Source organism: Parasteatoda tepidariorum, chromosome 3 (genome assembly GCF_982258835.1).
Source record: "Parasteatoda tepidariorum strain Cologne lab strain chromosome 3, Ptep-v5.0, whole genome shotgun sequence".
Taxonomy (NCBI): Eukaryota; Metazoa; Arthropoda; class Arachnida; order Araneae; family Theridiidae; genus Parasteatoda; species Parasteatoda tepidariorum.
The window spans coordinates 63,464,023-63,479,464 of record NC_141757.1 but is presented as its reverse complement, the minus strand read 5'-3'; the positions used below and the strand labels follow the sequence as shown (position 1 = coordinate 63,479,464).

Below are 15,442 nucleotides of genomic sequence, written 5' to 3'. Positions count from 1 at the left end.
AAAAATTACCAATCGAACAGTTTAAATACCGTATATTTTAGTTTTATAAACTAAAATTATGATTTTTTTTATGAAAATTGTCGTTACTATACGGTGCGGTTATTTTACCAGATTTTTTTTCTTCGAGTGGGTTAAAATTAAATTTTTAACTTACTGTGACTGAAAATATTGTTGAACTTTATGCGAAAACTTTAATATTCATGCTTGCAAAATTAATTCCAATTTAAAATTTATTTTAATGTTTCCTTCCTTTTTTTTAAATTGAATATATATACTCAACCATATATTATATTTTGATATACTACACTATTTTACAATAGAAAATAACTATCGACAAATTAAGGGGCCCACAATGCGGAAACAGTAAAATTTTCCTTTTCCTTAAATTATTATTTTTCTTTTTTCTAAGTGCGAATAATAGCATAAAAATTTAAAAATTCTGGCTCATATGCTGTACATATAAATGGTTCCATCTTAAAAAAAAATTTCACACCATAATAAAACTGTAAATAATAATTGAAGGTGCCACAGACTCGTTGCTTACTTATAATATTAAGATAGTATTAAAACAAAATTAATCATTAAAATTACTAACAAATTATAATTTTAAAATTTTTTCCATACTTTTTGAAACTTTCTGTGACAAGCTATTGGGTTATCACAATTCGAAATAGTTTGTTTTTTACGAAATTAAAATGATTAATTATAGCTTTCCTCATACCTGCAGTCTACTTCATTTAACAAGGAAAATGTTACCAATAAATTTGGATAAAAATTCTAGATTATCAGGGACCAAAACGCAAAAAGCGAAGGTCATGAGTAGAAAAAACACAAAAATATTTGCACAAATGAAATTTGTTAAATAAACTTAAAAAGAAAAAAAGAAGAAAAAAATTTGTCTTTTTAGAAAAATTATATTTGCGAAGTTTCTTACAGCTTACAAAGTTTAAAATTTATTAAAAAGTGTACATTTCCGAGAGTAAAATTTAAATCATGAGTTATTATGAATTAAAAGAACTAATTCATTAAATAGGATAAAAAATAAAATATATAAATGTTTGGTCAGACTCAGATCAAACACAAAACTAAGCATTTGAATAATGCAATAATGCATACAGACAAAGCAAACTTATACACATCCAGATAAATAAACAATTAGCAGTAATTAACTTGATCTGGCAAATATAATTATAAACAATTCTCAAAATTCATCATAGCTAAGACAGTCTCCTCCTTTATCTAATAATTTATGGATTATATGCCTTTTAGTAAGCAGACTGATAGCCAGGAAATTATTTTATAAAAATTTTAAAGTCATCAAAGCATTTTGATTATGCGAATTATGTGCATTCTAAAAATTATGTGAATTAATTATGAAATTTATTAGGTGGATTTCAAAAAGCAAATATTACAACAAAACACTCGACATATTAAATTACTAATATTTACTTGAAAATATGTCATTCTTCATTTCTGTAAGAGATAAGATTATTAATCAATATCTTTTTCAACCCATTAGTACTCGTGCTCCATTTTAGAGGACCGTGGTCAGAAATTATTTTACCGACACAAAAATTATTTTTTTAACTTTTTCTTTCAACTTTTTTCACTGGTATAGAGCGTTCCGTAAGTCATGTAAATTTAGTTTTTTTAATTTACCTGAAAAATGGTTTTTACGATAAAGTAATGATTTTCAAATCCCTTCGTGGTTCTTTTTTAGAAGTCGTAGTCAGAAAATATTTTGCAGACAGAAAAATTATTTTATTTACAAACAAAATATTTTTTTATGCAAAATTTTGTATCTTCAACTTAAATTATTGTTTGTATATTTGATCAATGTTACACAATTATCAAGTGCTCATTTGATAATGTAACGATTTTCTTTCGAATTTTTCGCATTTCCAAGGTTAAATTTGTTACTTTGTTTTATTATTTAGTAATTAATTCATTAGAACTCGAAAGATGAACAGTTTTTTTCTAAAGTTTCGGCCGAAATAGAAGCTCTGGCCGAAATATTGAAGTTCTGGCCAAAATAGATTGAACATTGATAAAAAAAATTATTTTTTCAAGCATGAAATGAAACAATGAAATATTTTTTTTTAAAAATTTTTTTTGCATTTTTATAATTAATTTCATAGCATGAAATGTTCATAAAAATTTTTTAATTAAAACTGTGGCGATGAAGGACTGAACAAGTTTTCTAGTGAAAAATAACTCAATTTTTTTATAAAACTTTTTTGATTATATTTTATTTATGTGGAGTTTTCTGCAATTACAATTTAGGAAAACTTTAATAACTATAATCACAACATATAAGTGAAACCCCTCTAACTTCAAATCCTATTTACTGTTGATAAATAAAAATTAAAATTGGCATTAGATAATATAATATGAATAAATATAACTTGAAAGTAATTTTTTGTAACATTAAAATTTAGAGAAAAGCATTAAATTAAAATAAATTTTAAAAAGTACAAACTTGAATGCAAACGTTTTTACTCACGTTTATACGTAATTGAATAAGACAAAAATTGACTTTACTTAAAAATTTTAAAACATTTCATTTACATACGTGTTAAAGTAATCAGATGAATTTACAAAAGTACTTTTAAATATCTGCACTCTGACACGTGCGTTAACATTCAAAAAAAAATCATGCTGAAAGAAATCCACTGTCTGAATGATTAGACTAAACTGTTTAAGTGTCTGATTTTGAAAGTTAAAAAGTTGCTATCATGTATTCGTGCATGTTTATCAACTTGCCCTTGAGTCTCATAGATTTTTTGCGTTAGACTGAAATAAATTTTAACAATATCTTAAAAATTTAACAATCTAAACTATCATTAATAAAGCTCTTTTCGATTAATTATAAATAGCACAGTCAAGTACATCGTTTGTTTCGCACCGTTTTATTGTTGTTATTATTAGATATTTACATAATTTGACTATGTATAACGTTTTTTGTGTGTGTTTTTTACTCCTTTATTATTATAATAATTATTTAAATAACTTGATTTTATAAATATTGTATTGTATTTTTCAAACATAAGTAAAAATACTAATCAAAATAATAAATAGTTTTTCAAACATCAGTAAATATACAACTTCTTTAAAAATGGATTTTTTAAAAATTATTTAACCAATTTCGCTCAAATTTCGCATTTTGCCATGAAAAATTACATACTTTAAAATTATGAATAAAACTTTTATGCCTTACAATTGAAAATTTTTTCGTCTATTATTTAATGAAATAATAAAAAATATTAATATTTACTAAAATTTTGTATACAATACAATTCAGAAATTTTTCAAATATTATTTAATAAAATAATGAAAAAAATATTGACTAAAATTTAATTTTTGCATGGAATTATTCTTAGATAAACGAATTTTATAAATTGTGTTCAAACATTTTTCAATTTGTTTAAAGATTTCCCGAGGCATGGCGAAATACGCAAAAAGTAAAATTAATGTTAAGGGGTCCAAAATTTGGACCGCTCTCCTGGCCAAACTATGAGGACCATATTTCCCAGATATGATATATATATATATATATATATATATATATATATATATATATATATATATATATATATATATATATATATATATATATATATATATATATATATATATATATATATATATATATATATATATATATATATATATATATATATATATATATATATATATATATATATATATATATACATATATGTAAATATATAAATATTTTAATATTTTATGTTTTGGGGAACAGAAATCCAGATCCGTGAAATCCAAATGAATTCATCCTTATTCAGAGAAAGTAATTTTATGTGTCTGATTTCGTAACTTAAAATATCGTCTGCATTAATTAATTAACATATTTAAGGTCACCCCCTCGAAACATTAAGATTTATTCCTAAAATGAGGAGATCATTTAATCAAAAGTTATTCAGATTGGTCCTTTCTTTGGCACATTGTACACTTTAAAACACCAGCAGAAAGCTGCTTTTTTATCAGCTACTCATCTAATTTTTCTTTTTTACGCGTAAATCTGTAACCATTATAGTATAAAAATAACTAATAATTCCCTGAACGGCCATTTTACTTTGATCTTACCTCAAATCTCATTTTGCCACCTTTGTTCTTCAATACAGCATTGATTCTTTTTGTCATGAACTCTGCAAAATGTTTGATAGATCGTTTATGACATTTTCCAACAGTGTTACGCTGAATAATTAAGGATATAAGTGATGGCTGCTGTTTTGAACTTCAGCTCACAAATGCTCAATGAGATTAAGATCTGGAGATTGTGGAGACAAATTTAAGAAAGTGAAGTCTACATCATGTATCTCAAACTATTGAGCATGAAACAATGAGCATGAAACGACGCATTATATTCTTGAACTTACCATCACCTTCTGGAAAAATCCTCAGAATTAATACAATAAAGAGGGGTTTTAGCTTGCAAAATGAGGCCTACATGGAATTAGTATAATTTTAATTGTTACCTTAAGGTCAAATATTTTAATTCGAAAGATTATTCACACGGCAATTTCTGCTTATATATTAAGCATGAAATTAACTTTTAAAAGTTCATTCAAAAGCGTGAATTATATCTAATGAAACTCACACGAACAAATATCTGACCGGGAGAGCCTGATTGGTAGGGATTTGGGCCCATGTCCAAGAGGTCATGAGTTTTATCCCCAGCTGCCAGTGTAGCAATATTTTGACTGATGCACCTTAAATCTATCGGGTCACAAAGCAATAAAATAATAAGCCACATTTTCCGATTATTCAGGAGAGCGTTATTTCTTGCGGTTAAATAGATGTATCTGTGACTAAAGCGGCTATCTATTGGAAATTTAGAAAACTTATCAAGTACCTCTGTCTGGAAACCATTTGATGTAAAAATGTCACCGTTAAAAAAAGGGTTTATCACAATTCTTACAAAGCACTTTAATTGATAAATTTGAAAGAAAACAAGACACAATATATCTTGAAAATGACGTAATTTATTTCTTTAAATCATATACAACAACTTTTCATTGAATTACAAAATTGTAATTTAAATACAGCAATTGATTTTTAAACAAAAATTTGTTTAAAGATTAGGATTTACCTTTATTAATATACTTCTCGAGCTACAGAAAAGTAAAATTTTATTGAATGGCATCCTCATGCAGTACTAAGTAAGTTAAAATCTCGTATTATAAAAATTTCAGTGGTATATTTCCATGTTGTTATTTTTTAAATATTTTTGAGACGTTGTGTGAAGCATATTAAAATAATTTTAGGTATGTTTCAGTAATGGTTACAGAAAAGAGACATTTCTGTTTTTAAGAACTAAAACACTTTTGAAATGTTTTATACGTTTTAAAAGTTAATTACATTTTTCGTTTAATATGTTTATAGAAAAAATATTAAACATATCATACGACAAATAAGAAAATGGTTTCTTTAACTAAATTCTAGATAATAATAAACAAAATCAAGGTTAAAAATTTACATTTCCATTGTTTAAAAGAACCAGGGTAACCCATTGCTTCCTACATCTCATAACCATGATTGTTGCTAAGTGGTCAGCATAGCGCATAATGCTGACTTTGACTTCCTAGGCAAGCCGGTACACATCGATCTGAAGCTGGCTCGGCTTCAATCCGCCGCTGGGGATCAAACTCTAGTTATTCACAACGGCAACTCACTGCCCATAGCTTTATTGTAAATAAATATATAAATAAAATAAATAAATTAAAAATATATATTATTTCAGTTATTTATCATTATTAGGAAAAAATAACAAAACTACGAATATTGAACTAAAAAAGAAATCATCTATTTGTATGTTTCATCTTATCTTTGGCCTTATCCAAAATAAGACAGTTCGTTTCTATGTTTTACTTTGAACTTATTATTTTATTTATTTCGTGAAATTTTTATAATTTATTATTTATTATAATGTAATGCAACCAACTATATTCTATTTACAAAAAATTTCTATTTACATAAAAAAAGATATCGCTTTTAAAGAATATATGCAACTTATGCAATGCATAACTATCTTGTCAGAACTACAAGTGCTTTTTGACGTATGGAATATGATGAATAATGAAGACTATGACATCTAAATTTCATTGTGAGCGATATTTACATTTTACAATATTAATGTTATAATACGCAACTAAAACTATTTGCTAAAAGTACTTTGGGTTTCAAAATAAATTGCTAGCGTTTAACCTATTTAATCGTATGCATTTAAAATAGACGATGACTTGAGTTTCAAAACATGATCAATTTTTCAAGAAAAGAAACTAATTGTTTGCTTCATTTTTTTTATTTTCGTTAAAGTTTTTTACCTTCTTTGGCAGTACTATTCAAAAACATTTTTCTTATTGTTTGGGACTTTTATTTTTTCTACTAAAAACAGTATTTTATTTTTATTTTTTGCGTATTATTTCGTAAAATGTATATATGAATTTTAGATTCCTTTAAAGAAATAAGATATTTTTTAATTAATTAAATATTTTGTATCAAAATATAGTTCAACTATAAAATCACACGGGTAACAATGTTTTTCTAAGCAAAATAACCGTTCCCTATAAGCACTAGATAAATAACAAAAAAAAAATTTTTTAAGCGTCCTTTAGAATACAAACGTGTGCAAGACTTGAGAAATTTTAATTTATTAAATAAATAAAGGTACTAAAACTAAAAATAGTGTTTTTATTTCAACGCGATACATGACTTGCTTTAATTTTTCCCAAAGCTAAACTTTAAGTTTTGCTAAAATTTTAATTGCATTCAATTTTTTAATTTTTCTTAATTTCTAAAATTATACATCGCGAAAACTACTACAGATAATTTAGTGCAGTTTTAAATTTGCATACTCCATATATAATGAATCTTTATAAAATTGAGTAAAAGCTGCATACATAAAGTTTAATATATAAAGTTTTTTAAAAAATATATAATTCGAAATGTTGAAAGCAATTGTAAGATTTGAAACTTTTACTCAAAGACTAATATTTTTTATTTCATATTTTTTCATCACATCAAAAATTTAGTTCATTAATTTTAAATCTTACAATAGTTTTAAAATGTTTCATAAAAATAGCTTAAAATTTGTATTACCCTTAAAAAATGTTAAAGCAGCATAAAAAAATTTCACAAATGAATAAGAAGAAGCCCCATTTTAAAAAAATTTCTCACAACCAATGCTTTTATCTATTTGAAAAGAGGCACGGATTTAATATTTGCCGTAAGGCCTCATCTATTATGTTACTTATTGATGATAGTAATCAAGTAGCAGTATGTATTATAGTTTACGTTTATAGCTACCAAAATTAATAATAGCTGTTTAAAATAAATAAAAACAAACCTATCGATCTGTGAAAATTATTAGTCGTTCCTCTATACAAATTTCTAAAACAAATGAATAATTTATTCCTAATTCCTGAACTCTTCTCAAATTTCAAACTCATCTCCGGGAATTTTTTCGATTATATGAGAATTAACAATAAACCTAGGCTCCACCATGTTTGAAAACATACACTCATTTGGTTTGATACATATTCTATTTGGACCCCTAATAAATCCATCTTGACAAAAACATCCTTTAACACATCTTTTAGGACAATCATCATAATCATTGTTAATATTGTAACACGAAGCTTCACATGCAGGTCCGCAAACAGAATATTTTTCATTTTCACCACAAGCACCTAGAAAAAGAAAATATGTTTCATTTTCTTTACTTTCAAAACAGAAACACAGATATGTTGAATTTCACTTTTATTTGTAATGTATTCTAACTTCTCTACTGCCAGAGCAAAACTGTTGAAATTCGTACGAAGCTTCGATGTATCTTTTAGCAAAACGAAGCAATATTTTTTGGGTACAAAACTGTTTAATAGAAAAATGTATTTAAATGGATTTCTCCTCTAGGTACAACATATAATTTGAATTAAATTAGTTGTTACTATCTAATACCTGTAGAATTTCAAGTTTTAGTAGGTGTGGGTTCCAAGTTTCTGTATGTCTTTTTGAAGAAAAGAAAAAAAAATTTTAAGAACTATTAACTAGAAAAATATATTGCTTTTTCTCCAAATATGCATTTACTGTCAAGAAAGTTAGTTGCTAAGAGCTAATAAATATTGAGTTTTAAACTTAGGGCAAATACGGCACTCTTTTTTCGTGCAAATCGTTTTAACACAAAAATGTATTTAAATCACTTTTTCTCACGATATACCGCATATTTTAATGAAAATTAATTAATAATCACTAATAATTATTGAATTTTAAATTTAAGTTTCTGTATATCTTTAAAACAACTTGATTTTTTTCTCTCTTTTTTTTTTTTTTTTTTTTTTGTACATAGAAAAAAAAAACTACTACACAAAATTTTTCGTTTTTCTCAAAAGAAATAAACTGTACAACGAAAATACGGCTTTAAGATTTTAATTAAAACAAACATTTTAAAGAAACAAACTTCAAAACAATTTCGGAAAAGATTTAAGTATTCATTTTTTAAATTTAAAAAATAAATAAATATGCACTGAGAAAAAAAAAAATATGGTCAAAAATATCTGAATATGGTAAAATTAACTGTATTCCTTGGTCTATGAGAACACAAATATCAGCAATTTTTGGGCAATTATTTTTTTTAAATAATAATAAAATATGGTTTCATAATCTGTCATTTGGTAAATGGGGTAAAATTCAGTAGTTTTTTCATGACATCTCAGAGCAAGGCATAAAAACCATTTATTCAGATAAATTTACCTTTCAGTTTTGTATTTTTTACTAAATGTGTGGCAATAAAAACTACAATTTTGTTAACCGAAATTCCCGGTAAATCTCTGCCGTATGAGGGAAAAAGTTACCAAATGAATGGTTTAAATACCGTATATTTCGGTTTTATTAATCAAAGTTGTGAGTTTTTTTTTTTTTTTTTTTTTTTTGACCAGAAATGTCATTACCATACAGTATGGTAACTTCACTAAAAAAAATTTCTACGTGTGTTTGGAACACTTTCAGTTAACATAGTTATGTACAATTTAAAAACTTTACCTCAAACAGAAAAAATTTTAGAAAAAAAATATTCAACAATCTAATATTTTGCTTCCCGAGTGTAAACTTACGTTTGTTGTTGTCGGGATCATGGCAGTTCACTTGAATTCCGTATCTGCAGTGAAGAGCTTCTTTATCAAATTTGAAACCTGGAGGGCAAACCCTAATGTGGGCTTTGAAATCTCTGCAAGTTACATATCGAGTACAATCTCCAGGGTAAGGAAGTCGAGCATCACTGTCTGGGCACACAATTTCTAAAAATTTAAAGTAATACAATATTCAAGTTAAATAATGCAATTTTTTTTTAAATTTCATAAAACTTTTTATTTTATTAAATGATTCATTTAAAAATCTTTGTAAATTACCAACAAAATAAGGCACATAATGCTCAAAAACAAAATAATAAAATAAATGGATCACCCTAAATATCTTTTGATCCTGATGACCAGATCTTTACGTCCAAGGTCTCAATCTTAATGGTTTAAAGGGCTAGTATCAAATGTGCTAATTTATTAATGCAGGCGATATTTTAAGTTACGAAATTAGACGCAAAAATGTATTTTCTCTGAATCAACATACTTTTTTTCCAGATTCAGATTTCGGACCCCCAAAATATAGGAGTAGGCTCCCTCTTGTAAATAGGGTCAAAATATTCTGGTGAGGAAAGCAGGTGCCTTTTTTAATGGTTACCGTACGATCAAAAAGTAGGAAAAAAATACCCATTCGGCAAAGATGCTTGCTCAAGCGATCATGGCCAGTCAATACCTGAAACAAGGCCCCTGTGTTCAGTTGCGAACAAACTAGTAAGCAAGGAAGGTCTCCAATGTTCTATTGTTTCGTGTTGTTAACTCGATCTAAAAACATCAGCTAACATTTCTGTCTCAGTTTCATGTTTAGTTAATGATGATATTCTCCACAATTTAATTAAATGTGTGGACATTTATTTAGTAAATATACTACTCTTAATAGCATAACATCGTTTATTTCACCCACAAAAACTTCTTTTTTTATCAGTATGCACTTTTGAATCTATTTGTGTAAAAAGAAGCGACACTAAGCAAATTCGCGTAACACTACCGTACAAAACAAAACAGTTAACACTTGAAAGGTCAAGAATTGCTATCATATACACGAATGAAATTGACCATGAATTAGTAAGAACTATTTTTAATTAATGCGCTTACAATTAAAATATTTTATTTTAACTATAGATTGCCGCAAAAATTGTTTCCAGAAAATATATTCAAAGAAATGAACTAAAACATAGGAATTGCGTTGACTTAAAAAATTTAATTTCCTTTTTAAAATGTGAAGGAGATAACTCAGTTTTGGGAGAAGAAGACTTCATTTCGATAGTGTGATAATTATTATTTTTTTTTGTAAGAAACCATAAAACTTTAGCTTGTATAAATGCGTCTTTATCTAATAAATAACCACAATGTTCTGATATCATAACTAATCATAATTTTAAAAACTTCTTTTTTTGCCCTGCATTTTAAATACAAAACAGCTGTAAGAAAGATTCTGGGACAGTAGACAAAATATTTTAATTACATTGTCTTGATTATTAAATTATAATAAAAATGCTCATAATGAAAATTATAAGAAAATGCAAATTATAATAGAAGGGAAATACACCGGAAACTTATTTAGAATGTAGATTAGGGTTTGTATATTTTAAATAGTTTTCCTCAAAACGAAGTTTCATTAACGTTTATTATTAGATCAATTTCTTCAGTTTGAAAATAATGATGAACAATAAAAAATTTGTCCAAAATCAGAATCGTTGTCCCACACTCCGGTATGGATGAAATTCTAATAAAAAATTTCAGCTTTCTTTTGCTAAAAACATTCAACACTGATCTTTTTAAATATAAAACATGTAAGAAATTAAAACGTTAACAAGATCTTAATATTTTGCTATTATTCATAGAGATAATAAGAGATAATAATAAATATTCTCACTTTTATCGATAGGAAAATGTGCTATCAAGTCATAAAGCGATTTAGGATTTTCATATTTTCCCACCAGTTCTCCTAAAGCTTCCATTACAGCGGGTTCTTCAGAACCACCATCTGCGTTAGGTTCTATAGAGTAAAAAGCTGTTAAAACTCCAGATAAAAGTAAAAGTTCTGTGATAAAAGCCATTTCGGAAAAGTTACAACTTTGAACGATAAAAACCTTTCGTCAGCGTTTTTATATTTCCTTAAAATATTTATTTACTTGTTTCTGTAAATGAAACTTATTAGAGAACCTAAATATTCATATTAAATATTTATGGACTCAGTAAACGATAGATTAATCTACAAAACTCTATTTATGAAATGAACTTATTCTGACGCAATTATTGTGTAGATAGTGTGTGTATGTTTATAAACTTGCATTTTATATTGTTCTGTTTTGTTTAGCTTACATCTTTTGACTGAAATCAGATCCCAAATGAAAATCTTAAAAGATAAAGAACGAAAATAAACATTCTAAGAAATCGTTAGTCTGGTTCAGAGAATATTTTTTTACGTTTATGATTTTTCTTGTTATAAGAATTCGGTTTGATTATTCTATTGCTAATTCTCAAAGAATTATAAAACTGTTAGAGCGTAGTTTTCTAATCAAAAACACTCATGGTTATTAAATTTTTACTGTATACACTCAGTTTTAAGAGTTATTTAATATTTTTTCTCTTTAAGTTTAAATAGATTTTAAAGAAATAAAGAGTGATCACAGAATGCAAGCACTAAAGGAAATAACAAGGTTCAGCTCACATTTTCAGGGCAATAATCACACCTTCCCAATTTTACTTCATAATAAATTTATACTCTTATAGTCATAAAACATTTTTAATTTTCATTTCATTTGCATGTTTTTTTATGCTTTTTCAAAAACTCTTCGTGCGCTACTTTTGCATTGCAACCTGTTCTTTTTGAGGACACTTTTTTAAAAATAAATCGTAATTGCAACAAAAAAAAACTACATTTTTCTTTGAAAAAGTGCTCAAATTATTCTGAATTTTTAATTGTCCTCATATCGTTTATATACACCAACGCATTATATACACATCATTTAGATTTAATTAAAGGTGTGCTTTGGCGGTAAAATGTATTTTCAAAAACTTTATTAACAAAGTTGTGGTGATTACTTTTGTGCGAAGTCAAACGAGTAGTTTTAAGAAAAATTTCTAGTGATTTCTTTTTTAAGAATTGGTTGTACATATGTTGCTAGAGATACATACATATGTTGCTAGAGAAAAATGTTGCATATGTTACATATGTTGCTAGAGTACATATGTTGCTAGAGAAAAATTAAGCTTGACTGTTGGAAAATATAAGGAAATATTACTAAAAAGTTACACTTCCTTAACATTATTGAGATTAGTCTAGGTCGAAATAACTGAAAAATATTATATTTAACATCGTAATTTAACAGAATGAAACACCAGCATATTTTCAGTGTAAAAGATAGAATCTTTCAAACATGGCTCACTTCCAAACAATAATTTTTTAAATTTGAACTTATTTGTAATTATTTAGGTCTGAGATAAACAATTATTCATAAATGAAGTTTCTTTAATTCACAAAATCAATTATTTTAAATTTTTGAATATGAAAGACGGAAAATCTTTTTTGAATAATTTTTTTTTCTTATATTTTAGTAAAAATATAATTCCAATAATCTAACAAACTTTCTTAGTCACTATTATTCCGTTTTTATTATTAAAAATTTCCTAAATACATTTTTGCTTATAATTAGAGGGTAGGAATAAAATATATATTAAAGGGATACCGGTGTCCCATCTTCATCAAAGGGTTAAAAAAAGATGCAATAATATGAAATAAAATTAAATTACAGAATTTTAAGGAATAATATGGAGAGTGAATAAATATGTCCCAAATAATAAATCTGTTCGAGTGTCCCAAAATCAATAAAAAAAATTATGAAAAAAAGAATAGTTACTATTTACTAACTCCGTCTTACTGATAACGCTGCTGACGGGGAAAACTATACATTACAAAACCTTGTTTTCTGGTTCATAGACAATTAGGACTGAAATATTTACATAAGTTTTAATAATTTTTTCCTCAAACTGCACAATTATTTCGCACATGTGGTGGTAGTTTTTAGCGTCATCTGTTAACAAATTTTGTAGCTAAGTTTGAATTTAATATCACTACTTACAAATTATCATTTTTAAAAACAAAATGAGAATATTAAAAAATTCTAAGAAGAATAAGGTAACAGCCATTCACTTATATGAAGTTGAAATTTAAATATTTACTACTAATAATTTTCGTAAAACATATTTACCATACAGTCTACATATGGCGCAAATAGCGAGCTAAACAATAGACACTATACATAACTAAATAGGGGGTAAAAATAAGAGGCAGAAACAATGCAAAGTAATAGGGGCACTGGTTAGCATTTCCTTTGTCTTCAAAATTGATTTAATAATGTCAACTCTTTATTATTTAGTATAAGATAAATTAAATTTCCTAACAATAACTTAATAAAAGTTATTAGATAAAGGTTTCTAAGGTTCTATGTTTTCAATATCTTGGTGATTAATTAAATAATCAATTAGAAATTCCTTTTCAAACTTATCTTCAAATGTGCAGTGTAATTATATAATTAAGATGTAAAATTTATCTGAATCTATAAGTATGAAAAAAATTTAAATCAAAAAATTTAAAAAAATCTTTAATCTATATCTGATAAAATCTTTAATTTATTTTTTAAAAAAATGCTTATAACTATTATTTTGTTCATTTGCCTTTAAATAAAATTATTTTTAGTTGAATATGTTTCGTTTAAAGTGGGAACATTGCGAATTACACAGAAGAAGAAGTTTTTTTAAAAAATTTAATGTTAGTAAATTTTTCAAAAATGTTCCTTAAAGAATACATTTTTAAACATTTTAAGACATTAAGGGTCTATCACTTTATGTAGCTTCCTTAAATAATTTTCTGCTATATTTTTTTTTAATTAAAGTATATATTACATCATATTTAAATGGGATATTGAAGACGTACTATATTTTTCGCTACTTTCCGCTTCGATCCCACCTTTCATGGGCAGATATTTTGTGCAAGTTAAAAATTAGTGCGTTCTGTGGACGATAGATGGCAGCATTACGATTAATTTAAGAGGATCTAAGAGGTGGTTTATTTTTACTTTATTTACTTTTTCATGTTAAGTATTTTTCAAACTTTTTCAGCTATCAAATTTGGAGGCAGTTCTATCCTATAGGTAAAAAAGGAAGGAAGTTGAGCTGAGCCTCTCTTATCACTTCAATTTCTCACCAAGAAAGATGTCAATAAAATTGAATTTTATCAAATAAAGCTAATATTTTTGCTAGTATTATATCTATCCGTTTTTTATTTTGGATATTATAGCACAAAATGTGCGTTTATGAAAATAAACAGATCTTAATATGCATATTTGAGACAAGGGACGCAGCTTAAAAAGTATATTTGAGTAAATGGACATAGTTCAAAATGCGTATTTAAGAAAATGATCACAGCACATAATGAAAGAATGGACATAACTTTTAATGCGTATTTAAGGAAATTGACAAGGTTAAAAAAATCAACAAGACAGATTCTAAACATAAGTTTTAACAGCTGAACCAACCAGGGAATTAGCTTATTTTTTTCATAGTCATTAAGAGCAAATTCCCGGACTCCAGCGTCGAAGTGTAAAAGTAAAGTATTTAACGTAAACGATAATTATCGAAAACATATAAATCCACTCTAAAAGGATACTTAGAAACAAAATTTCTTCAAGCATATAATATTTTATAACTTTTATACTTTTTTCCCTGTAAACTGCTACCCTGTAAAATGAACTGTAGACCTTTAAAGCCAGTAAAGCTAAAAAACTAAATTTTTAAAAAAATATTAAATGACTTAAATAAATGGATGACATAACATTAGTTAAACATAACATTAGTTATATTCATTAGTTAAACCGAAAAAAAAATAAATAAAAAAACAATACTCGTAAGAGTAGTTTGAAAATCAAACCCTATGCCCATTTTTAAAAATACGCATTTTTAACCAAACCACGTTTCTTCTTTGAAATACACGGTTTAAGCTACATCCACTATTTTAAATACACAATTTGAACCGTGTTCATTTTCTTCATTATGCTCTTTGAGCTCAGTTCATTTTCATAAATACGCCTTTTGAGTTTGTTTCATTTTCTTCATTACGTCTTTTGAGTTTGTTTCATTTTCTTCATTACGCATTTCGAGCTCTGCCCAAATAGGGAATCTCATCGACAATTTACTAATAAATGTATTTATATATACTTATATTTAATAAAAAAATGTGGATTATATATTAATTATGTAAGCATTGCAGGAAAAACAAAACATCCGGAATA

The 15,442-nt window shown here is 26.1% G+C and overlaps 1 protein-coding gene across 1 annotated transcript; it reads right to left on the bottom strand.

The window, feature by feature from the left end:
* Window positions 1-7,003: 7,003 nt before the first annotated feature.
* LOC107446748 (zonadhesin) lies at window positions 7,004-11,421 on the bottom strand. Its single transcript, XM_016061494.4, has 3 exons — window positions 11,026-11,421; window positions 9,132-9,314; window positions 7,004-7,712 (listed from the first exon to the last, which is right to left on the bottom strand). Exons 1-3 carry the CDS (start codon window positions 11,207-11,209, stop codon window positions 7,456-7,458), a joined length of 624 nt encoding a protein of 207 aa, XP_015916980.1. The 5' UTR covers window positions 11,210-11,421; the 3' UTR covers window positions 7,004-7,455.
* Window positions 11,422-15,442: the final 4,021 nt, after the last annotated feature.

Excerpts from the sequence above, each read along its gene's own strand:
- LOC107446748 (XM_016061494.4), bottom strand. The coding sequence starts at position 11,209 with ATGGCTTTTATCACAGAACTTTTACTTTTATCTGGAGTTTTAACAGCT. Across the intron at positions 9,315-11,025 it reads ACATTTTCCTATCGATAAAA|AAATTGTGTGCCCAGACAGT; the intron begins GTGAGAATATTT and ends TTAAATTTTTAG. Across the intron at positions 7,713-9,131 it reads TGATCCCGACAACAACAAAC|GTGCTTGTGGTGAAAATGAA; the intron begins GTAAGTTTACAC and ends TTCTTTTTCTAG.